This window comes from Orbicella franksi, unplaced genomic scaffold (assembly GCF_964199315.1).
Source record: "Orbicella franksi unplaced genomic scaffold, jaOrbFran1.1 SCAFFOLD_37, whole genome shotgun sequence".
Taxonomy (NCBI): domain Eukaryota; kingdom Metazoa; phylum Cnidaria; class Anthozoa; order Scleractinia; family Merulinidae; genus Orbicella; species Orbicella franksi.
Window position 1 is genome coordinate 25,972 of NW_027671075.1, and position 25,487 is coordinate 51,458.

The 25,487-nt window shown below is 37.8% G+C and overlaps 3 protein-coding genes across 5 annotated transcripts in view; 1 reads left to right on the forward strand and 2 right to left on the reverse strand.

The window, feature by feature from the left end:
• Positions 1 to 4,107: 4,107 nt before the first annotated feature.
• On the reverse strand, positions 4,108 to 11,934 carry LOC145477261 (uncharacterized). The gene is made up of 2 exons (XM_081455501.1): positions 5,425 to 11,934; positions 4,108 to 5,213 (listed from the first exon to the last, which is right to left on the reverse strand). The coding sequence occupies exons 1-2, from the start codon at positions 6,298 to 6,300 to the stop codon at positions 5,061 to 5,063; spliced, it is 1,029 nt and encodes a 342-aa protein (XP_081311627.1). The 5' UTR covers positions 6,301 to 11,934; the 3' UTR covers positions 4,108 to 5,060.
• A 21-nt stretch (positions 11,935 to 11,955) lies between these two features.
• LOC145477260 (A-type voltage-gated potassium channel KCND3-like) lies at positions 11,956 to 16,767 on the forward strand. 2 transcript variants are annotated; one of them, XM_081455500.1, is made up of 4 exons: positions 11,956 to 12,837; positions 12,973 to 13,169; positions 14,904 to 15,792; positions 15,944 to 16,767. In XM_081455500.1, the coding sequence occupies exons 2-4, from the start codon at positions 12,986 to 12,988 to the stop codon at positions 16,152 to 16,154; spliced, it is 1,284 nt and encodes a 427-aa protein (XP_081311626.1). In that variant the 5' UTR covers positions 11,956 to 12,837; positions 12,973 to 12,985; the 3' UTR covers positions 16,155 to 16,767. The 2 variants fall into 2 exon arrangements, with proteins under 2 accessions (XP_081311626.1, XP_081311625.1); XM_081455499.1 differs by having other exon boundaries at positions 11,956 to 13,169.
• Positions 16,768 to 16,782: 15 nt separating this feature from the next.
• LOC145477258 (dynein axonemal heavy chain 6-like) overlaps positions 16,783 to 25,487 on the reverse strand; it is a 100,613-nt gene continuing 91,908 nt past the window's right edge. For both annotated transcript variants that reach the window (XM_081455497.1, XM_081455498.1), the window contains 9 exons: positions 24,611 to 24,732; positions 23,485 to 23,655; positions 23,265 to 23,351; positions 22,072 to 22,164; positions 21,896 to 21,988; positions 21,529 to 21,589; positions 20,558 to 20,832; positions 20,170 to 20,281; positions 16,783 to 20,066 (listed from right to left, as the gene is read on the reverse strand). In XM_081455497.1, coding sequence (XP_081311623.1) covers positions 19,963 to 20,066; positions 20,170 to 20,281; positions 20,558 to 20,832; positions 21,529 to 21,589; positions 21,896 to 21,988; positions 22,072 to 22,164; positions 23,265 to 23,351; positions 23,485 to 23,655; positions 24,611 to 24,732 — 1,118 coding nt within the window. In that variant the 3' untranslated portion in view covers positions 16,783 to 19,962. The remainder of the gene's footprint in view (positions 20,067 to 20,169; positions 20,282 to 20,557; positions 20,833 to 21,528; positions 21,590 to 21,895; positions 21,989 to 22,071; positions 22,165 to 23,264; positions 23,352 to 23,484; positions 23,656 to 24,610; positions 24,733 to 25,487) is intronic.

Consider the following 25,487-nt stretch of genomic DNA (forward strand, 5'->3'; position numbering starts at 1 on the left):
TTTTCCTAAAGTTTGGGTTGCGTGTCTTTCTGTTATTCATCCCTCATTCCGCTTTGTTTTTAGCCATTTTAGTTATGATTCCTTCTTGTTATTTCTTATATTTGATCTAGAATGACTTGAAAAGGTATTTTATTCCTGATGTAGAAGTTTATTCTCCTGAATAAATAATATCCGTGATCTCCTCTACCAGAACTATTTCCAAATAACCAGTTGATGAGCAGCTGCAAGAAGCAGGAGTCAGTTTACATGAGAGGTTCCAATGTAAGTTTCCATTACTTTACACATCCGTTGTCATTTGGTCGGTTAAACCTCTTCGTTTTAGACGTTGTCAATCTGTTAAAAATTTTTAATGTAAATTTTGGGCTGCCTTGTTAACTTTAGTTAAGCCCATACGTACTTCCCCTCGATGATACATACTCAAAAGAATGGTCAAATGGACCTGTAGGGTTAAAATTAGCTGAAAGATTCACCGGATCACAAAACAGGGATATCTAATTCATCCGACGTAAAATCTATTGAGCTAGACATTATACAAGGGCGTTAAGATCGCTGCGCCAAACCGATTTCACTCAATAAGTTTCTAGCTAATGTACAGTTTTTTTTTCTGTTTTACCACTTAACTGCTTAGTCAATGGAAAAGTTCTCAGCAATATAGTGATGATTTTCACATGCCTTTTTGATTGGCTGAGAAGTTATGGACATCAACCAAAAGATGAGAAAAAGGTGTCACAGACTAATCAATCAGCTTACAGTCAGGTGATAGAACTGAGTACCCTACCATGGTCGGGAAAAACAATGCAGATTGTTAACAGCTCCGAAAAGAAGACGTGATGTATTTTCAAATAGTAGTTTAGGCTCACAGAAAAAATTAATGACGTTTTTAATTTGATATGCAAGTCAATATGGCATAATAAAATCTTAAATTGTAGGTTTTAAAATAATCTGCGGTTTTCAACTTGCCCAAGAAGATCCCTCGAAAGAATAACTCTGCGAATTAAGTTAACGAACATAACAAGTATTATCTGTCATTCAGATCAGTATGCATGAAGTAAATGTGGGCACTCGATTCATCATTTCAATGTTCTATCAATGTTGCCAAACTTCTCTGGCTAAAATGCAGAATTTCTCGCCTCCTGGTTCCTTCTATGACGTCAGAATGACAACAAGCGTGGGTGTGGATGCCTTGTTGTAAATTAAAACACGCAAAGTGTGTGGTTTTTAATTGGGTTCTTGGCTTATCGCGTGCACTTCACATTACAGAAAATTAAACCGAACTGAAGACTCATTCCGTCTAGTGAATATTTTAAGACGATAAAGATAATTCCCCGCATGAGCTACATTCGTGACCACGCGAAGAATGTTGATAAAATGGAGAATTTAAAATTACATAGAAGGATCCGGTAACAGGCCAGGAAACAAGCTCAGCGCTTTTAATTTGTTCTACACCGTGGATGGAACGGAAAAAGACACCATAAATAATACACGGGATAAAACTCCACCAGGAAAGACAGTTTTCCTTGAAATACGTTAGCTGCTGAGAAAATATTTTTTTAAAAGAAGTAAAAGAAAATAGACAGTCTACCATATGAATATTTATCTAAATCAGTCAGTTTTACCAAAGTTATCGTTTGAGATACCCAACAGCAAATTTACGCTCGTTATCAGTATCCTGTAGCTTATAAAAATGGTCAGCTTGTGAGCTGATGTGAACCTGCCGCTAAATTATCAAATGAAAAATATCAGAGGTAACGAGTTTCCGAAGTGATCCTTTCTGCTACTTTCGAGAAGTTCTTTTCCTCGTTGCTTGTTTTACTGAATTATTGTTCGAGATGATACGAATTAACAACGAAACAAGAAAAAGCGAGCTTTATCAACAATAATATTTGATGAAAAATGATGGCATGTGAAACCTCTAGTGGCTAAAAGGACAGCCAGGTTTCTATGCAAACATTAACATCATAACCTCCCAGTCCTGACATTTTGATCCAGCATTATCCAACACCTGTGGATAAAAATGCTGGAATCTTTTGATCATCTTGTTTAGACAGTGTTGGAAGAAAGTCAAAATTTCTTCCAATAATTTCCCACAATGTAAATTAAAAACAGTGAGAAACATTACCATACATTTACTTGCAACATCGTTAACTCCGTTTTACCACGATTTAACATACTGCCACAAAGTCCATCTATCCGTGATGGATAGTGTCATTAAAATGATAATAACTTACCATCAGTATTGACCACACAAGAGACTAGTGCTTTTCATGTGTTCTGATTGGGAGGTGATTACTAAAGTACTATTCACCTCCACTTCGGTGAGTAATTGTAAATTATTTCAGTCAAAAGCTGTCAAATAAATCGTGCCAAGAGCGTAATTTAGCGAGAAATTTAAAGATTTTGTTGATGAATTGACAACATAATAAAAGTTAAACATGTAGACGATACCTGATTCATAGTTTGATGTTTGAGGAAAGTTTTTCTTCAACTCTGTCTGAGTCAGTATTCTATAACTAAAAAGTTAAGACGGTTAAAAACTGATGCAGCATAAAATACTCATTGGCTTCTAATCCGGGAGCCATTAATTAGAATTAATTGGACTCCTTCCGTAGCCATTAAGCTCAAATAATCCAATCTCGGATCCAGTCCCCCAACCACTTCCCGTCTCTGACAATTCGTGGTTTTGCGATCCAATAAATACAATCAAGAGAAAATATACAATTCAGTAGAGTTCACCGTATTCACTTTCGGTTTCACGGTCAGGTTGCTTTTCGTGAAGATGTTTTACGAGACCAAAATGAACATTAAAACTCCCTATTTAGTTCTTAAGCTTACTTACTCAGGTTAAGCTTACTTTATATGCGGCAGAATTTACGAAAATGCACCTGGTTTATCGTGGCATATTACTTACAACGAGCATATAAATGTTTATTAATAAAACGTGTTCAATATATGTATAAAAAAGATTCTACTTTAAAAGGTTATGCGCCTTTTTATTTCACGATAAGCTTATTTATTTTGCCGACCTTCAGTTCTTTGCAGTATAACTGACTCCTCGACTGTGGATCGATGCGCGCACGTGGTTCTCGCCGGTAAATACATGCGCAAAATTCTTCTTCAAACTTCCCGGTCAGTTTACGTTGCTGCACAATAAAAATTCAAAACAACAACAGCTGAAATTCTCCTTGTAACGAAGAAGGAATCTCATGTAGAGATCAAATCAATTGAAGATCTGCTTCAGTTTACGTTGAAGTTTTAACCTACCTAAGCTTTCCATTCTGCTCAAGAAGAAAGTGTTCATTGAAAAGCTCATTGCTTACCATTTTATCCTCAAATGTGTCTTGGTGCTTCCAAAGGACTACGTAATAATGCAAAACTAGATTAAAAACTGTTGGGAAATTAGGCAAGCATTTGTTTGTTTGTCAGCGGCACTACCGAGTCCTGGCGGCCGGCAGGCTAGTTTTCGCGCCTTTTTTGAGTGAGTTGACGCAACCTGGAGGGGGATAGGGACAGTAGATTGCTAGTTTTCAGTCCAGAACGTGCGCACGTTTTTCCTTCTCCCAAAGTTAACGAAGACGTTACCGGTTCTAGCTCATAGTACTCATAGAAAGGACAGACTTAGCATGATTTACACTTTATAGCGTAAAAGAAAATCAAACTGGAACTTTTCTCTTTAAACTCCCTGCCCCTCAACCTTTTTTTTTTTTTTTTTTTGCAGAAGTTCAATCATGACAATTTCAAAACAAGAAAGCAATTGCTCTGAGGCAACACTATGCCTCTAAAATCATTTGTCCAACACATGTGCTTTTATTCTGCGGAAATCTGTTAATAACTGAGCAAACAAATTCGAAAGTCCACCCCATTTCTTTTATGTATCTTAGCTGAGTTTGATCATCCTTAGTAAGTCCCTAAGGCGGTCAAAGTTTTCACTCTTATAAACTGCCCAATATTTTAATTGGCAAATTGCATCTCTGTCACACAATTTAAACTATCAACTAAAAAAAAATTAATACTGTTTCCTGATAACTGTCAAAGAACCCATTGTTCTTTTGTAATCCCCTCTTTAAAGGTCAAAAAAAAAAAACTGAGTGACTGAATCAATAGGGGTACACTGACTAGTTTATTAAACAACAGCTTTGTAAATAGTTCACAGATGACTTACGCCACTAGGTATATTAGTGAAAAATGTTCAAAAACCACCTACTTATTGGCTTAGCCTGTTTACAAACACAGATAACACAGGACTCTTCTGGCGCTGAATAAATAGTATCTCACTGATCAGTCTCAAAATACTTTTGTTTCTCCACTGCAGCTGGTGTATATCTTAGTATTTGTCTCATTATGTCTTGTCTGTAACTTTAGGATTTCTCTCATCAAATTCAAATAAACCTATCACAAGCTATACTCTCCATATCTGAAACATGTATAGTTGATGTCACGTCTTTTAACAATACCCCATTGAAAATGTAAGCATGGATATATCTAGACGCTAAAAAAAACACGTAAAAAATTGTATTTTTTTTGCGAAATACGGCATCTCATAGCTCCTGCAGCACAATGATACGAAAACATTCAAAGCTATTTCAAGATCGCAAGAAACCTGGTTTTGTAAAAGAGCAAAATGAATCAGTACAGATAATCACGCTGTTTATTCATGAATATTTGATCTTATAGCTAGCATGGTAATTTAAGTTAGTAATAAATAGCTCATGGCGGTTACTTTATAGTTGAAGTAAGATGTATCAGCACGTTTACTATCTACAGCTACAGGTCATGCAAGAGTACTGCCGAACTGTTTATCTTTGGATCAGCCAAATCAGATTATTTTCACCCTTTCAATTTTTAGGAGTGATCAAAAGCTAATGTCTTCTCACGAAATTGATCAGCACTGTGCAGCATATTGCACATTCAGATTCTCAGGTGATCAGTGACAAGAGTAAATAAAATCATCGCATATTGCCTTGCGAGGAAGTTCTCAGTACAAAGTGAAATTAATTTTGCCATAGTAAGGAGAAATTATTTTTTGATCTACCAACTTACAGGTAATGAACTAACTGATTATTTTACTGGGTCGATGGAACTTGTCCGTTGATAACGTGAATGGTGGCAGTTGGAGGAACTGACATTCCGGCTGGACTTGATGGTTCATGCTTCTTTAAGAACTTTATAGCCTGGACTTTCTTTTCTGCTTTTCCTTTAGGGCTCTCAAACACCAGCTACGAAACAACAAAATACACCATTACTAAAATGGACTTAAGCTTATATGAAATATTTACACCTCGAAAAGAATATGATTTTAAGTTTCCAACTGAAGAGACTCTAACACTGTCCCGATATGATCAGAAAGTTCAATTTGAGAACAAATTCCAGATTTTAGTGAAGCTTGCTGCAGTTGCTTCGCGCGCGAATCACAAACAACAAGCTCACCTCTCCAACTCCAGAAACGGCTCCGACATCCGGTACATAATTCCCCTCGGGAATGGCCAGACTAACTATCTGCGCTGCCTGGCCATGTGTGCTAGCAACTGCAATTTCTGTCGGGTTTTCTGCAGGAAATTGGTGGTGGACTTTTGGCACAACGGCGGCGTTCACTGGAACCGCTGCAACTTCGTTCCATGAATGTCCGTGGGGAAACGAATAAGGCGAAGGCTGCAGATAAGAATTCCCCACCACTGCTGTCGTTGTGTAGATTGGCTGAGAAGCTGAATGGGAAGGCTGAGGGTATGGATTTTGGGATTGGTAATGCATCTGTGGAGAATATGCTGGCACTAAAACGAAGTGCGGTTGTTGATTCATGGCGTAATACATGCTTCCATCTGATGTCGAAAATGAATAATAGCTGCCATGGCCTGAGCTCTCATTCACGTCTTGCCGATGATAGTAGTATTTTCCAAAATTTCGCTTGCTCTTTCTACGGACTGCTTTACCAATGTTTAAACTTTTGCCGTCAAATTCAAGGTTATCTTGGTCGCGAACTTTGTCGGCTATTTCTTGTGATTCGAATGTGATGAAAGCATATCCTTTGCTAAACCCGTTGCGATCTCGCACGACTTTGCTCTCCTTGACAGTGCCGAATCTTTCAAAATAAGCTCTCAGCTCGTTTTCAGTAGTTTCTGGGGAAAATCCCTTGACAAAAATTCGCTTTCCAATATCTATGTCACCCATAATGTTGGTTTGAAGAGAGATTAACAGGTACAAATAAAACTTACAGTTGAGCCAACGACGGAAAATAAAGTAAGCGTCAAAAGCGTGCTCAAGGGCGTTTTCTCTCTTTGCATCTTGGGAAATCAAATCACGTGGCATGTCCTGGAGCAAATTGTCAGCTCTCGCTCTCTTCTTCCATTTTTCGAGGCATTCATAAAGAAAACGTATTAACTTGAAGCTGCATTCTGAGTAGCAAAGGTGTACCTGGACGTTATTATTCTGGTTGCGTAATCATCAGTCGTGGAGACACAAAGTCTGACATGTTCGCTGCATTTTTTGGTTTGCGTTGTCATTCAAAAGGAGTATTAAATGGGTTTCTATATGCTGCGGTGCGTCTGCTATTCTAAGCTGTCAGCGCAGCACGTGCGGACGAGCAATATGTCAAGCAATGGCATGCAAGATTCCTGACAAGATATTGAGATCTCCCTGGCCGACCTACCCATACGAACTCTGAATCGACTGGATCAGGAAACCGCTGAAACCAAGATTGGATACCAGCAGGTATATTGATAATTTACATTTTGTTTTCGAGTTGTTTCTGTCAATCTAGAGTTGAATACGTCATGACCTGCTTCAATCTCAATCTGTACAATTTTTTAATATCGACTATATGGGCGTTTAATAGTATGTCGCGGTTTTAAACCGTCTAATATTTTGTCTGGGCTTAGTTTTGTTCTTGTGTATCGAATGTAAAAACTGAACTTGCATAATAAATGCTATTCCATTAGTTAGAGCTGGTACATCTTTTTTTGTTGAAGACCAATCCCGAAACCGTGCTAAGACGTGAATACCGCTCAATTGACTTCACGCCAAGGGGCCTGCAAAATGTGTTCAATTTAGAAAACCAACTCTAATAATTCCTGCTGACTGTATGTCAAGATGTTTAAAATAATTTACCTATCTTGTATTCTTACTCGACAAATTAACTTACTAGAATGATCTAAGAAAATTTAATAAGGGAAACATGGTTGTCAAAATACCAAAATAATGTATAAAATGTTTAGTTCCTAAAAAAATTAAGTGTGTGCTAAGAAAGAAGCTGAAGCAACCATGAAATATTAAAGCTAATAAGCATTCATTTTTATCTTTGTGAATTAAAATAAAGGAAACGCGCGTCACTGAAAAGCTGTTAGATTTCTTGTCATGAGTTTAACCTGCTAGCGAGAGACTGTTTCGAATTCTTCTCGATTTGAAGATCAAGTACACGGTCCTAAATATTCTTACATACTTTCACAGGCGATAAGTCGCCAATACTTAAAGGAAAGGATTGTGTGGTATATATTTACGAAAAATTCTACAATTTGAGCTTCTGTGTTTAAAGTACAGGAATGTAGCAAAGACATCAAGAGGAAGTTGCGAAGACTGAACTAGCAACGAAGAAACACAAGGATAGAAATGTAAGTATGTGAACCTAATTACCAAAAGAAAGAGAAATAACAATTGTTAAGTATTAGATTGCAATCCACCGCATCTCGTACCACCCCATTGTGTAGTAAACGAAGACTGCTAGTACCCCTTTTGATACAAACAGATTAAAATTATGGCTCTTCCAGTCTCCTGCTTCAAACTGAATGAATGGTATATTGTTTTTGAATATACATCAGTACAACCCCGTAACGATCGTTCGTTTTTTCTTTATATCGTAAATAATTTATTCCTTCTCTCTCTCGTTTTCCCTTCTTTGAACGCCGCTGAATACAAATAGAAAGCGCTCAACTAATCTATCGGCAATTTTTCCTATGATTCACTAGGACGCAAAAAACTCTCGATCTCAAATACATCCTTCTTTAAATTTTTTTAGCGACATCACGCACCAAAGAGTGTTTCTTCTTAGTTAAAGTACACCTCGATAAGCTCCTGAATTACAAACAAAATTCCATAGGAGATTCAGTTGAAATGTACATAACGAGAACTTGTTGTCCACTGATGTGACGAGGTAACGGAGTTCGGATAAACGAGTGAAACAAGTATCATTTCACAGAATATCACTGAAATCACAGGAACAGTTCTTTGTGGCAAACGGCTTCTCTTTTAAATCGTCTTGCAAGGCCAAGTTCGTAAAGCCATTGAAGAAAGTTTTTAATTTTGTGAGGATAAGATCAACGGTGGACACAGGAAATGGATTATTACCCAACCAAAGTAACATAATTGTGATATCCACGAGGAAATCCTTTGATGCAGGTAACAGACTTACAAAAAGAAAATTAGGAACGTACTGTTTCTTATGATCATTTCTTCCTCCTAGTCACTGTTTTTCTCGGCTTTATCAATGCACGTTAATTTAATATACTTCTTCACTGAAGCTTTGTGTGTTGGTTGGTTTTGTTCTAAGGATACGTTCTTGGTTGTGAGCTTTAATGTTAAGTACAGTATGGTTTGAATGGCGATTTAACTGATAATGACGACATTCCTGCAATTGAGCTCATTTTAACCTGAAATGGAAAATGCTAAAATTCGTTGAATATATTTTTTTGGTTATTACTGCAAAATTAAGTATGGGTATCGCAAATCGGAAACATAGTATAATTACAGTAAGGAAAATAACCGTCGGCTTCTGAAGGTTAGTATGACTACGAATATATACCCTAAATAAAACGGAAACACAAGAATAAGGCAGTATCAAAGCAATAAAACTTAATAGCCTTTTTCCCAAAAAAAGATCTCCAGATGTCGTGCTTTTGGATAACTGTAGATTGCAGTTTGCTCCCTCGCTTTCTCGAAGAGTATTTCTGGAGAAATCGTTGAAATAATTGACATAATTGTTATTGCTTGTTATCTACCGGTGTGAGGTGTCCTCGAAAAAGGTTGAGACGAGGTAACATCTTAGGCGTCCAAATTCTTACTCTAGTGTTTTGGTTCAATTTAATTGGGCATAATATAACTTGTACGCTATTCAAATTATACTAATATGGCGAATAACCTAATTTACTTCTCTGTTTTATTCAATTTAGTCACCTCAGTTTCTCTGTCACCACTCGCGGAACCTTAGTTTGCCAGACCGACTGCAATTATAAAATACAAGTTACTTTATAATGTTGGCCTTTCTGCTGAAAATGCTTAATTATGCTGAAGAGCTTCAGTTCCAAAACTGATAAGGTATGCTCTTGATCGGTATGTTGTTGATCCCCCTGGCAACCATTGTTGGTTCAACGTTTTGAGAAAACACACAGTTGTTTAACAAAATGTTTAGAAGAAAAAGGACATGGTTTGAAATCATTTTACAACACTATCTGCGGTTTTCTGGCGTTCGTTAGTCAATTTCCTACAGACACGGTACTATTTTCTTCATGATATCTGCCAGCCGTTTTTGCATATTCACCTAAAATCACCGATACTTATAAACATGGCACACTAAATCTATCACGTTTATTATTTTTATTCATTAGCATCATAGAATTTCACAAAATGGAATCTTGCGGAGATGAACATTTCGTACTAGAATGGAAATTAGTTGAATTGTAGTAATACAGTCTTGGTACCTCTAACACAGTAAAACAAAGCCTCGCAGGAGAAATTTTGAAACGCCATTTCATTATATTTATAAATTAATGTAAGTAAACACTAGATGTCGATCAATATTGGGAATAAATCTTTTTAAAGAAATGTTCCACGAAGCAGTACTGTCGGATTCTTTGTTTCTTAATCACTGAAGCAGAAAAGCTGGTTGCGTCACTGAGAATGAAAATTAAGTATTTTTCATTCTTTTCCGTACATTTGCGGTAAAATTGACTACTTTATTTAATGTGATAAACGCCAGAATCATAAACGAAAATTAATGACATTAACCTTTTTCAATATTAATTTTCACTGACCACTGATCATGAAATGTCTCGATAGACGAGCTTCACTTATCAATTTTTCATAATGCAAGGCAATCATAAAAGAGCTGAACAATTTTGCCTTCCGAATGAAAAACATTGCACTTCTGGCTGGAGGCGGACTCGAGCTCATTGGCAGTAAACCTTCGTCATCATACAAAAGACCTATGTCTCATGCATTACACTTACTGCTCACTGTGAAGTGGACTGCGACCAAGAAATGTAGTCAGGTTAGATTCCTTACGAAATCAGTACAAGAAGTATGGGATATCTAAATGGCAAAAAATCTGTGTAAGGGTAATTTTAAAGTATTTTAACATCCATTTTTATTCATGATATTCTAAACATGTTTTGCGCTTGGGTGTGCGACTAAATCTGATAACAGCTGTCTATACCCAGTAAATCTTGCTGACTGGATGATCTGCAAAGACGTAAAGTACATTTCGAAAGTAAACAAACCCCTACGTTTCTACAGATCACTTCTTTCAGAGGGTACCAAACGTGTGCCAGATGTACCAGAAAGAAGGTCTTACACGTGCACGAGTGAAACGTGTTCCAGGCGTGAACCGATAAACCTTAATGACATTCTCTCTATAAAAGAGAAAAGAAAGTCTTCTTTATTATTAAAAAAAATGTTACACCAAATGGAGTAACATATTTCATCAACCTTTAATTCCCACTCATCCATTACACAGATCAGTTTCATTCATTTTTAAGTATGTGTTATTTACCTTTTTTTAAGAAGTTGAGGCTTGAAGGGTCGCAATTCTCGTCGGAGCTTTACTGTGTGTCGCATGTGTGGACTGCTATCTCAAGTTGTTTTGATTACAGACAGCTTGATAAGCTCACGATATCTCTGACAAAACAAGATAAAGCTTACCGTCATCACCAGAGTCAGACCCGAGTTCAGTTATTATGATGAAACCCTACTGTGTCACTGTATTAAGGAAAGCTCTCAAACACATTTGCAAAAAGGGATGTTTTTTTTCCTACGTTGTGGACTCTCATATTCACACATAGCTGGCACTATAAAGCAAAATAACTCTTGGTATTCATGACCCATCTCGTCCAATTTTTTTTTCTATATTTAAGACGTTTAGAACATAAACGGCATGATGTCACTGAAACCCAAGAGGACAAGTAGAAAAGTTCAAAACATGGGTAAAACGTATTTTCACAAACGTGCCAGTTAGTTCTCGTTTAGCCAACTATAAAAATATTGGTTGCAACCATTTTGCTGAAATGGCAGCATTTATACCTTGTAAGAAGCGAAATGGAAATAAAATTAAGCTATAGAAAGGCCAACAATTTAATGTCGCATGGTCATTAGCTTGGTTCATTTCGTTTCGTGGAAAAAAATTAAAACGTTCCGCGAGCTGTTGACGACATATAGACAAATGGCAAACCAAAATATATTGAAGACCAATTTAATTTTTCATGACATTGCATCGAGAATTTGAATATTAGCAGAGGCCATGTTTGGCTAAATCCTCTTATTCTCAGACATATAGCATCGACATCGATCAGGAAGTTCTTCAAGGGCACAATATGACTTTAACTTGCTCATTTTTTGCAGAAAACCTCATCAACAACTTGTTTTCCGTCTGGTTTTAAGGAAACAAACTCCTGAACAACGCCGAACAATTTTTGATTATTTGTTAATGCCATTATAGGAAAATAACCCCTGGATTCGGCCTTTCAAGAATAAAACCTTCACTTCATCCAATGATCGGAATTGTTGCTTTTGAAGGCACTGCGTAAAACTTAATATTTTTGCAAAAAAAAAAAAAATCAAAAAAGAAATTAATGAGCTGGTAATCAAAAGAACCACCGCACCACCCCCACCCCTCTCCCCCAAGTGAATTAATTGTATTGAGACGTTTAAAAATGTACAACTTAAGCCAAACTGCTCGGAATAAGTGATCCGCCCTAACTGCAGAAATAATCAAAAATTATAATTCTAAGTCGTAGAGGAACCGTCTTCTAACTCAAATTTACAGGAAACAAATCTGTAATTAACCCTCACGATTTCTTGCTAAAAATACTAATCGGTTTCCATGTAGTTTTGAATGTTAACTGTTAGAACTTGGTGGTAGATTTCAGATGACAATTACCATTCACGATGATATAACGCATAGAGAAGTTATATTTCCAGTCACCACCTCCTTCTATTTCTCAAACATGTAGCTAAATCGTGAAAAGGAAAACTTTTAATACCGCAAGGCAGAGGTGCGACCTGAACGAGAAACTCATCAATTTTTTCAAGAAAAACACCACTACAATAATTATACAGTTCTGTAACTTACAAGTGGAAGCTTTCCCTAAATAACAAAAGAACGTCGCCTTCGTCATGTCAACCAACAATAGATGGGAACAATAGGCGGGCTTAAAAATATACATTTGGAACGTACGCAGGAAACTGCAAAATAGGACAAAGAAACGGAAATATTTACAGGCTACGAAACCAAAACGGTGCACCTTTTCACGTTAAACGGCAATTTTTTGTCCTTGTTAACGATTAAGACACTAAAAAGGAAGCAATTGAACATTTCTTTCGTAGAACTGCCGTCTACCGACCAATAACAAGACTGCTGCAGTTTTAACAATATGACAGCGACAGAAACCCATGACAGGTGCACCTTCGTGTAATTCATGGTGCAATTTTGAATTTATAATCAGTTTTGCGGGATGCTAGCTAATATATTTTTCACAGACCACAAGCCTTCATGAAATTAAACTCAACTTAGACCTCAAGCCGAAAAAAATAGTTTGTAAACAAATACAACTTGAAATCACCAGCTAAGGTTTTGTGGTCGAGGTAAAAACAATTCTCCATCTGTGTCTACTTTGTGATAAGGCTTTTACGGTCGTCATATACCCCAGGCAAATATAATGGTAACGAATTTAGCTGACACGTATTTGAAGTAAAACTGTTGCGTTTGGGATGTTGCAGGTGATCCAGTGCGATGGCTGTTAACGGGATTAAAGGCGAAGAAGCGAAAACGGTGGTCTTGTCCTCGGAGACAACCCCTCGAAGATCTCTTCGACCTCGAGTGACTTTCAAAAAGAACTGTAAAGGTGACTGCATCACTATCAATGTAAGCGGTCGACGATTTGAGGCGGACAATTCTATCTTCGAACGGCATCCAGGTAAATGTGACCTAGATACGACGCTTTGCTAAAATAAATTATTCTTTTTGCCTGGAGTTTAAGGCTTGGTCTAAAAAAAATTCAGCTTGAGAATATAACAAAGGAATAACCTGACGTCTTACCTTATCCGTGTGTATACAAGTGTTTCATCTTTATGGCTTACGTATATTCCACTTAATCGTGCTCGGGTCGATTTATTTCCTAAATATTACCTATACGCCTAATGAAATTCTTCACAATAATACAAACAAAAACAAGATGAAAACTGAATCGGATGAAGAAGTGTGCGATTGGGAAATAAATGTTGTAGTACTCCTAAGAAGAAATTATTCAATGGTCGATGGAAAACCAAGCATAAAATAAATGGTTTTGTTTCGTGACAAAATCATTCAACCGATGTTCACCAAGCTTTGCAAAGGCACAGATGCCAAACAATTTTTCCGGTCTCATGTTTCTTCGTTTGCTTTTGGCTTAAAAATATTATAAAAAAATAAACGGTTATGTTTTAAATAGTCGCATATACAGAATATTACGACTTACTTCAATTAATGCTTGCGAGATAAAAATTGCTCGGGGCTAGTGCAGTGAGGGCAAATACGTAATGGATGTTCTTTTTTGACTATTTTTGCGGTCAAGTTGAATTATTAGGACTAAGGTATTGCCGTTTATGCAATTCTTCCATCAGATACATATTTGAGGCATGTTTGGAGTCTTTTAACCGGTCCGCCTAACAGTATCGTGCGAGAGTTAAGAAATATCTAATGAACAATGCGTTTTAAGAAAAAATCATTTGCGACTTATTAAAGGTCAGATAGTAAGTGATAATATCTTAGTCACTTCAGAGATCTCCAGAGTAGATGTCTTTGCAAAACCATAGCATTTGCATCAAATCGGACGCCAAAATGGGCGTCGGGAGTCATTACCGATTCGCTTAGAAATTGCATATTTATGCCACAGGATTGCTATTGAACGGTTATATTACAAAGCATTACGTAATGTTGTCTCCCTGTGAAAAAGGTTTGCTTACATGTAAAAAACAGTAAAAGATAACACTTGTTCAATGGCTATTTACTGTATACTAATTTCAGGAATTTTGAGTTAAAGGAGCTTGATTTGCAAAATGTATTCAATTCTAGCAGTTGCGATTCCTTTGCGTTCGATGGTCTGCATTTTTCATGCTGGGAGCCATAAAAGGTGTGATAATTTATTCATGAAAGGAAATTAACAAATTAATCAGAGACGTGAATTAGGTAAGGTTGCTTGGTTACGATGAGGAACCAAAGTACTACTCGTCCTGTTTGGGTGGGGGGTTGCCGTTATTTCCTGGGATGGGGTTATTACCAATTAAATTCAAACCATCTGAAAAGCTTCAGAAATAACCTTTTTAAAACTTGCCACTTTCTCAGGGATATAACCGTTTACAAGAGTCAACAAAATTTCAGTGAATTCAATTCGAGAGTAACCGAAAACAGATGTGATCATAGTACGTTTTGTAAGAGAAACTAAAATGTCGAACAAATGAACTGTGGGTCAACAAGTAGACGAGTGGCCAGGCTCAGTAAGAGGTAAGCAAGTGGACCCCCCCCCCCCCCCTCCGTCACCCTTGGGGCTTGGGTCAGGATCCTCACGCCCCTCGAACACTTTCTCTCGATAAAGTTGCAGGTTATTCTGCAAGTGGCTCGGTGAATGAACTTTTTTGAGCAAGACTTAAACTCTTTCTTGTTCTGTTAACAGACACCCTCCTAGGAAGCACCAGACGAGATGTCTTCTTTGACAAGACCAAAAATGAATACTTCTTTGATCGCGATCCTGATCTCTTTACATACATCATTCAGTTCTACCGCAAAGGAACACTTCACTACCCTGAAGACGAATGTGCTTGTTGCTTCGCTGGAGAGCTCGATTTCTTTGGTATCGTCAGAAACCACTTCGGCGATTGCTGCTATGAAGTCTTCCAGGAAAAACACGACGATTTCGAGGACTATCAAAAGCGTCATGCAAAACCAATTGAAGAAGAGTTCACTCCCACGACAATCAGGCAAAAAATGTGGCAGTGGTTTGAAGATCCAGGTCAGAACATTTTTGCCCTGTTAATACATTACACATCTGCTGCTCTGATTCTGATAAGCGTGGTGGCGTCAACTGCTGAGACGTTACCATGTGGTGAAGTGCCTTGTGGCAAAAAATACAAAGGGCAATTCTACATTGTCGAGTCTACTTGTGTTATAGTATTTACTGTGGAGTACCTTGCAAGACTGTACGCTGCTCCCATCAGACTCCAGTTCATGAAACAATTCTTAAGCGTTATTGACGTTGTGGCAATCATTCCGTTCTACGTTGCTTTGGTTTTCCTCAACGCCGCAGGCGGACCATTCACAGTTCTTCGCGTTTTCAGAATCTTTCGCATCGTCAAAATGTCGCGGCATAACACGAAGGTGCGAGAGGCAGGGTCGTCGTTGTTGGCCAGCCTCTCCGAACTGAGCTTCGTATTTGTTGTACTTATAACTCTTGTCATATTGTTTTCAACTATTATTTACTATGCTGAGATGGGAGACGAAGACACGAATTTCACCAGTATTCCTGCTACATTTTGGTACACCATTGTTACCATGACAACACTCGGGTAAGTTGCAGCCATAGTTCAGCGAGGCTCAAATGTTGTTTTACAATCTGCTTCAGCAAAACTGTTCTCTTCTGTTAGGTTCTCCGAGCTCCTAAGTTTGTAGCGTTTGTTTCTTTCTTTCACATTATCCCTTTATTAATCTGTTTTGCAGATACGGTGATATGACTCCATTGAGTATAGTGGGACGTCTAACAGGAATAATTTGTTCTCTGAGCGGCATAATGGTGGTTGCATTGCCAGCTCCTGTTTTGGAAAAAAACTTTAATCGAAAGAAAGAAGAAGGACGGCCAGATCCTGTAGAAAGAAAAAAGAAACATAACCGCGCGAGAACAGCAAGCTGCAGTCAACTTCAAAATAAATAAACGTAACAAACAAACAAACGAACAAACGAGCAACCAAACAAATCAATCAATCAGTCAATAACATAGAATGATACACAACCTTTTGAAATTTTAACTCCTCATCATTTTCTTCGTTATTGTCTTAAGCATGACTGTCTTTTTACGTCCGTTGACACACGACTAATTCACATTGTATTGGCTACTCATTACGCAAAGCCGCACTTGACACAAATACGCATCATTTTCAGTGTTGCTCACGAGTTACAGGAACGAGTCTTCCTACAAGTCGATAGAATACAAAGAAAATGTGGTCTATTTCTTTTAGAAAATACTGAGAGGAAAAAGAACGATTTTCAAAGTGCAGAAAGCAGCGTAAGTTCTTCGTCCTCTCAGTCACAGCAATGCGCCTTTTAGCGCGCGCAATCTTAGAGCATGGTTTTTAACCAATAATAACAAAGCTCATATTGGGTGTTTAACAAATCAAAACGCGCTAATCATAATAAGAAGAGAAATAATTTTTAACATATATACCGAAAATATATTAAAAGCCATTAAAGAACTTGAAATACGTTTGCACTGCATTACATGACCGACTACTTCATAGAAACAATGGATAAATTTACTTCTTAGAAGCATATTCCTTGGAAATTACTCTTACATTGTTTCTAGTATTACTGAATCAGTAGATGTACAACATTTAAAAGCGCACGCGGATCTTGGGGTAAACCTCCCCTCCACATATTAGAGGAGGAAAGGGTTCATCTTCACTCCAACCCCGCATGATCCCTATTGTAGTGGACACAAGAGCTCGTGTGACCAGAAAAACACCTCATGTCCGCCAATGAAAAGGTGTTTCTTTTACACACATAAACAACGGACAGCTACTGATGACGAAATATGAGTAACATAAGGACATCTTATAGACTTCGTATAACACATTTAAAGAAAAGCAAAAATAATTGAAATTACGAGGAAAACAGCAAACATTTAGCTCAGTGTGTAGAAATTAAATATTTTAACCAACCTCCTTAGCTGTTTAAATCTAAAGCCTCTTTCCTGTTTTCATGCACTTCCCGTATCGCAATTTGTCTGCAGAGAATTTCAAGGATTTCGTTCTCACGATCAAGGTCTTCATTAGCATTCTATTTGAGCTTCTTAATAGTAAAGAGATATAAGGATTTGATCGTTGCTGATAACAAGATGTTATCGATATACGAGAAGCAGTGAAAAAATTTGGAAGTCATATATGCATTTCCTTTTTTGTTTCAATTGTATTGTCACTGAAAAGCCCCATCCAGGGAGTGTCATTAAAGGTATTGTGAAAGCGACCTACAGCCACTGCACACTAATGGCTAATCAGATTGCAGGACTTGCGTTAGTATACTTTTAGATTTGAACCAATGGCTGAGAGTGTACGAGTATCTCAACCAATCAAATAGCAGCATTTGCATTACAGTCGAACCCCTATTAAGCGGCCACCCTCGGGGAAATGCGAGGTGGCCGCTTAATAGAGGTTGATGTACCTTGAACATTTTCCACCATCGGGTTAATTTCCTAGTGAACATGGAATCACTTCAAGACAATCATGATAAACGTGTGTTTGAATGTTTTTATCACTCGTCACCTTCTAATCTGCCATCGCCTTTTCCAAAACAAAGTTTTTAAATTTTGGGTGGCCGTTTGACAGGGCTAAAGACAATAGAAAAACCTTCACAGGAACGACCAAAAGGTGGCCGGTTAATAGGGGCTTTATGTACAGTATTTTACTGACAATAATTTCGGGACTTTGATAACTGGCCACCTAATAAGGGGTGGCCGCTTAATAGAGGTTCGACTGTTGTATAGTAATAGAAGTCTAATACAGTTATTAGAACAGTGTTTATGATGCCCTTAACAATGTACAGCTACTTACTTCGAGTTCATCAGTCGCACTCTCATTTTCACTTGACTGTGAAGATGACTTCCACTCCGGCCGGTTTGTTCTTTAACTACCCTCATCCCGTGCATCACATCATACGAACTACTGACTTGCATTACGTTGGAGATTAAAACGAAGAAAAGTCAAATATCATTGACTTTTTCGTTCAAGTGCGTTTCTTAGTGGCAAATTCTGACATTTCTAAGCCCAAAACATGCGTCATTATAACGTGGTACTGTGGCAGAGCTCTAACATGTGTGGATGTAATATAATGGGTCTGCATCTAGGACAACCTTTTAGCGAAGAACGCATGTTGCCGAGAAAGTAAAAAGCTTTTAAACAGTACTAATCCAAAATCGGGCTGTTTTAACTTTCTACTTACTATGCTAAGTCCGGAAGGAAAAGTGTTTCAAAAATGTCGAAAGCGCATAGTAGTGAGGCGTCGCTAGAGCTTGTGATTGATCGGCGAATAACTACGAAAAGGCTGAAATGAAAAAAAAAAACCTATTTTACAAAGGTTGACACCAGGGAATGGCATGTTAGCGAGGAAGTAGATTCCAAGATTCCAAGAATCCAAACAGAACCCTCAAAAGGTTCACTGACGTTCCTACAGAAACTACACTGATGTACAAAGGGACACCTTAAAGTTTTCCAGAAGAAATAGTTAACATGACCACGCTACACGAAAACCAGAATAAACGTCTTCCGGCACTGTATTTACATTTTGGGCTATAGACGAATTAGTGATTAGCTAATTCTCAAGGAGGTTTTTTTGCCGTTTTTAGCCTTCCTTAAACGTAATTTGTGTGCGATCTATTGGTCTGTCAAAGTCAAGTCAGTATTCGCATTTCTGATTCGCACAATGATATATTATCACTGAAGTGTGTCCTTTACACTGTAGTTATGGAGGTTCTATTCAGGCTTTTCGCGGCCTCCGTGTATTTTCCACGTAATTATGATAAGTGATGCTAGTGTAATCAAGGGTAAGAGCATAATTAGCAATAGAAATTGGACAGAGTGGAGTACAATTCAGCGTAATTTCAAAATTGGACAAGCGCGACGCCGATTTGAAACTACGAGCACGATTACTCCCTGAATTGCACGACACGAGGTCCAATTACTAATTAATCGTGTCTATAACAAATTCAGAATTAAAAATGTGTTTTGAGAACTCCTTTTGAGCGACAATGTTTGTAGCGCTTTTCAGAAGTTTTTAAAACTGTACGACACATTGAGAAGGAAGCCATTAAAGCGAGTGTAATTTACGTGCGAACGGTATAGGTTTCCAATTACAGGTATCTAATTACGAAAAACCACGTTATCATGCGCCGCTTACGTGACAAATAGGGGCGCGGAGAACCAAACATGATCGAGAATTTTGTTATAGATACGATTAAAGCAGCAATTGTTGCGTCATGTCATTGCTTTTAGGTGGAACACAATAATTGAGAAGTTTCTCTCTTGTTGATTTAAGTTGATGTACCAATATGTACAAGTTACAACTGCGCTCTTGGACGCTGTACATGTCCGTAAAAGGATTTGGTGATCATGTAGAGTATTAGAAGCAGGAGCGCAGGAAAGAGGAGACTTAAGATAACAAATATCCCAACAATAAGTACGTCAAACCACACGTTTCTTTTATGTTCTAAAAACGCCGAATATACACAACTTTTTTCAACCTGAGCACTAAATAGTATACTCTTTCACATAACTGGTAAAAATCGAGAAAAACAAGCATAACTGAAATAATAGTTATGTACACTTGGTGCACCATCACCCACGACGACTGTATCTACTTAAGCCGCATGAAAAATTAAGGCGAACATCTTACACTTTCAAGCGAAGTATTAACAAACTTTAAATCGAACTGAGTGATGTTTTTCACAAGGATGGCGAGTAACCTTTGTATTTCTATTCATTGAGTTGACACAAGAGAGCCGTTCCCTTCTCAATCCAGAAGTCTGATGGAAGGTCAGTGGGAAGATACACAGCTACAACAAAGTTAGTCGAGTGACCTGCAATGGAAAAGCGTTTCTGATTGATTTCTCGAGTCTCTTTATCAAATTACAAACTTCTTTTATAGATCTCTATATATTTCACTTTTGACTTAGATCCTACCTGTAGTGGACAGCACGCCGGCACGAGCAGACGTTTTGTACAGCGGACTCGTGTACAGGGAGGGATCTGGTGTGTAGTTCATCCGGGGCTCCATGTGTAAGATAGGGCAAGTCTTTAACCAAACAAAACAACACAGCGATGTAAGCAGTAATTCCGGAGGGAAACTGCTACGATGCAGATTAAATTTATATTACGTGCAGATTAAATGATTATGGTTTTACCGACATTCCAAGAGATCTATACCAAAATACGTGGTCGGTACTTTGTACACATGAAATGACTGCAATTGCCATTTGGTTTATTGGAATAACAGCCAACAACTATAATATGGCATATCCTCGCTAGAACAACGAAATGCCAACTAATAGTTTTAGTAAAGAATGTTTACCGGGTTCATTTCGCCATCAAGAGCATCTCCCAGCATCATTTTCTCATCGTCCCAGCGAGCTGCGTCTATAAATAGACCGTGTACCAGTACTCCGTCCTCAGGCGACTCTATCTCCTCATCCATTGACAGAGTGTCGTCTGGACCGAGTTTTAAGCGCGCCTCGCTGACTTCCTCTTGATTGCGGTAGTGAGGCAACACGTTGAAGTGGAACGACAGCTGGTCAATTGGTAGATTGTACTTACGGGCGTGGTTCTGGAGTGTGCCGGTCAGAAAACCTGGCAAAATTCCCCCAAAACCATCAACATCTGTTTGTTCCTTGCAAAATCGATACATTATCAAGCGTACAAGTGAGGAGAAAAAAGAAAATTTTTCCGAGGAGAAATGATCTATGATTATCACTTTTATCATTGATAAAGGTGGTTTTAGAACAAGAAAGACACTGGAAGCGTGACATACCAAACTGACTCCCAATGCGGACAACAATTCATGTCCACTACCTGGATAATATGACATTTTTTTTTACCAACATCCATAATTTGCACTTTTGTAATTTCGCTATCTCACGCATTTTAAATTCAATTTTTTTCCTTTTCTTCGTTTCTTGTCATTCACATTTCACCCGTCGAAGACTGTAGTTCAGGCAGTCGAAAGCTTGTAATTTTTTTTAATCGTTTCAGCCAGAGATGGATTTAAAAGTTTTACCGAGAAATATCCTAGTTTATATTTCACCGTACCCTCAGTATTTGTTTTTCAATCCAGTAGACTAAGGCTGAAAGTGGACGCCTGACTGAATGTGTACACTTTCGAAGGACTGCCCGCGGGTGCTCGTAGCTTATACTGATTGAAGGGTAAGAAAGGGACAGACTTCGTTTTAGCGAAGGTTTGCCAAAAACTGTCCAGTCCCTCTGAGCAGAGGTTCACGCAAACATATAACATAACTTGAATAATACAGGTTTGCTATAAGCACCTACCCTGAGGATAGAAGAAACCGGAAATCCAAAACGACTTCGGGGCGCCATGTAAAATCCATTGCTGTCATAATAAGGCAAGAAGAAAATAGTCTAAATTCAATTCACGATAACCGCCACTGTTGGTTTCAGTCCAAGCGAAGTCATTTTTTGGCGCTAATTGTTTGAAACAAGAGTATCGTATCGAATCTCCTAAAGGGGAGGAAAATTACCACAAACGTTACTCTCTTCCCTCGCAAAGCCCAATAGGGCCTTCTCAACACAAATGAATTGGATTACAAGTCGAGAATCTAGAAAGGAAGGGTTCTCAGGATATAACGTCATGCGCACAAACAAAGACAGGACTCTGAACTAAGAGGACATTACTTACTTCAATAAACATGCATCTGAGCAGTAAATCCTTGACCCAGGATCCAAGAGGTTTTAATGAAGGGTAAGCAGCGTTCGACCACATTGCCGGAACCTTAAACACAAAAGTTATATACCGTTTTATGCAAAACAAACAAAAAAACCGCACACACAACAAATTTATAAACTCCAACTGACCTGATTATTCAAGAAGTTTGTATAAACTTTATCCAACTCCAGTGACATCACTACCAGTCCCTTGATGGCTTTCTGGAGCTGCTGTAGTGACGTCTAGGAAGGGAAAGAAGCAACATATTAAAAAGACTGTCTTTAAAATTTCCATTGTTTTAAAGATGTTATATAGAGTGTGTTCACGTGACGTCATCAAATCTAAAGAGCCACTATAAGGTTCTATCCTCATCAGGCATAAGAGGTACAAGATTTATAGCTGTTTACCACTTTCCAGCTCAATAGCGTCCTTTGTTTGGGAACCAGCGCAGTTTGAATTTCGGAATTATGGCGGTGCGTGACATAAAGCTACGATCGCGTTTGTCGAAAAATATACACTTTTCTCGTGATTTTTAGCCATTTTAGGAGTTAAAGTACTCACTTTTTCCACTGATTGAAAAGTGTTTGTGTGAATGTCTTTTTGGTTCGGTTCGACTAGATAGCCAAAGTAAGTTCCAGATGATTACACTATTTTACGACCACCATATTGGAGAACTAAGGAGGCCCACCAACATGACGGCTCCGTACTAGGCTCTATAATTTTGCGCGGATCATTTTGACGAATATCTCAACTTTGGGACAACGCACACACCTTAAACTTGGAGAACTGTCTTCTTTATTTATCGTCTATAATATCGCAATTTCTTGACTTTATCCACTGAATGGTTTTTGATTTTATTTTTTATTGCGTGACAATGAACGCACTCTATAGAAACATCACAATGGTGGTTACGCTTGTTACGGTCTGGTAGCCTCGAAATATTAATTCTCATTACTGACGGCCATACATCTCTTTAATGTTAGTCCCGAGAAACTGGTCGTGCATCAAGACAACATCTCTTAATTGATGATTTTCTTTATCCTATTCACTTATCTGTTTGATTGTGTATTGAAATTTTTCAGAGAACGTTGTCGAAAGGCGAAACATTTCACCGTCAGTTTTAGGAATTTTCAAAAATGAGTTTCTCCAGTGAACATAGGCAAAATCCCCACTGGATTCCTTCCTAACTTCTCTGTACCATTTTACAACAAAAGTGTACAAGTATTGAGACCTAAGAAGCTGAACATATCACGAAAATTGTCCCAAGGTAAATTATAAAAAATACGAGAAAACCTGTACCGAAAATTGTGAAAGGGGAGTTTGTGGAGGGTTACTGGGTTACCTTGATAACTTTCAGAAGAGAGTTAAACCGGTCAACCTCTTGTCCAAGCACAGTAGTCAGAGAGTTTACACGACCTTTTGCATCAGTCTGAAATCACAATCACAACGTGAGAATTGAAACTGGCGTAGTTTGCCCCAAGTGAAACTCTGTAAACCACAAGTGTCAAAACAGGTCAAAACAATAACGAAATGTGCTACTTAAAAAGACTGAATATTCTTGCCTCAAACATAGATTTATCTGCTTTCTCCATGTCCAGTAAAAGAGGCAACTTAGAGAGAATGCTTTCAGCCAGTTCAAATACAATCTCATCACTTGTTTTACCACTTCCTCCACTGGCTAAACGTGGCTGCACCTCTAACACGGCAGTAATGAGGGCATTGGTCTCTTGCGTCTGCAATAAAGCGTAAAAACATACAGTGCTTACAGGTTTGTTCTCTCACGAAAAGTCTGTTAGTCTCGTATCAATTTTTGTCCGAGTTAATTATTGGTATCTTTAGGACTGCTTCCCATCAGTGGACTTGACCGGCCGTTTAAATTCATGAGTAGATATGCAGAAGTTAACAAAACCAACATAAACATACCAAAACCTTAACCTAAAAGGACACAGAAAAAGAGTTACTGTTAGTAATTAATATTTTTTTTTTCGTCGAAAGAATTTTTTTTATTGTAATATCTTACATTACATTACATTACATACAAAAATTACCTGATACTTACAATGTTAAAGTAACTTACAATTTAACAATACTAAAAAAACGCACAATACTAACATTATTTACAATTTGTTAATGTCTTACGTTACAATAATATCTTACATTACAATTTGTTAATATCTTTCATGTTGGGGGTTAGCTACAATAGGAGGCTTTCTCACATATTAATTTGTGATTTAGATTTTTGTTCCTCAATTTCAATTTTGTTTGTCAAAATCGCGAAGAAAGCATCGAAATAAAACTCTTCTTCTTTTCTTGAGGTAGTATATAAATAATATTTGGCTATAATCATGCAGACGTTTAAGCCAAGATGACGAGCGAAGTTATCTGTCACGCCATATATTATTATTATTATTATATTATTATTATTATTATTATTATTATTATTATTATTATTATTATTATTATTATTTTCATCGAGAGTGATCCTATCTCCATTTTTGGAGCTCCACCAATTAGTAAAGAGAGACCAAAAAAGCCGAGCTTCAGAACAGGTAACAAAAAGATGGGTTAACGTTTGTCTTTCTCCACAGAGGTGACATTTATCATGTTCCTTGATTCAATCTCTAAGAAGTGTCGAATTTGTGGGTAGAATGTGATGAATTATTTTTGTTAGTAATTAATATTTGTTACCTGAAAAGCGATGTTTGCATTGTTGTGCATCCCAAAAACCTCTGGCTCGTCAGCAATGGGCAAACTGTCAATGTAGTCTCTGTATTCAGGTAACGAGTCAAATCCAGGAGGAAAGTAGATACCTAGTAATATCATACAAGAACTGTTACAGGGGGACTGTCATCGTTTCGTAAGATCATTACAAACTTTTCATCAGTCTAGAGAGACCCCTCCCTCGTCTACACTAACTTCTCATTTGGTCCTGGAGAAAAGTGGTGGTTATCGCTGTATTAAAAAGGATGCAGAAACTGTTGCCTTTTGAGACTAGAAGGGATCTTTCCAAGGTTTTATTCTACCACACTTTAATTACTACTTCGAAACGTGGCACTTCTGTAATAAGAAGTCAGCTGACAAGTTAGAGATGGTGAACAAACGAGCGCTCCGTTTTGTTTTTAGAGATAAGTCCTCGCCTTATGAGGAACTTTGTCAGCGTATCGGTCTCTCAAGTCTTCGTGAACAGCGATTAGCGAAAATATTGTCCACTGTTTTCAAGATACTGGCCAGCTATGCAGGACCAGCAAGTTTACGTGATCTTATGACAGTAAGGTGCTCCACTTATAACCTTAGGAACACCACAATACTGGACCTTCCAAAAGTACAATCAACATCTTTCGGCTTAAGATCATGGAGATACGCTGCATCGAAATTGTAGAGCGCTATACCGGACGAATCTCGAAAGATACAAACGGACACTACTTTTAAAAACAACTTAAAAACATTAGATCTCACGGGACTCTGAGTGCGAAGTGGATCTATCCTTAATCAATTTTTACAGCTTTTAATGTTCATATTTTCTTGTATATTTTACTTGTGACTACATTGTTACTTCTTATATTTA

Coding starts and splice junctions, on each gene's coding strand:
- LOC145477261 (XM_081455501.1), bottom strand. CDS start 6,300: ATGCCACGTGATTTGATTTCCCAAGATGCAAAGAGAGAAAACGCCCTT. Junction 5,214..5,424: donor CCGTTTCTGGAGTTGGAGAG/GTGAGCTTGTTG, acceptor GTTGTTTCGTAG/CTGGTGTTTGAGAGCCCTAA.
- LOC145477260 (XM_081455499.1), top strand. CDS start 12,986: ATGGCTGTTAACGGGATTAAAGGCGAAGAAGCGAAAACGGTGGTCTTG. Junction 13,170..14,903: donor TATCTTCGAACGGCATCCAG/GTAAATGTGACC, acceptor TTCTGTTAACAG/ACACCCTCCTAGGAAGCACC. Junction 15,793..15,943: donor GTTACCATGACAACACTCGG/GTAAGTTGCAGC, acceptor TCTGTTTTGCAG/ATACGGTGATATGACTCCAT.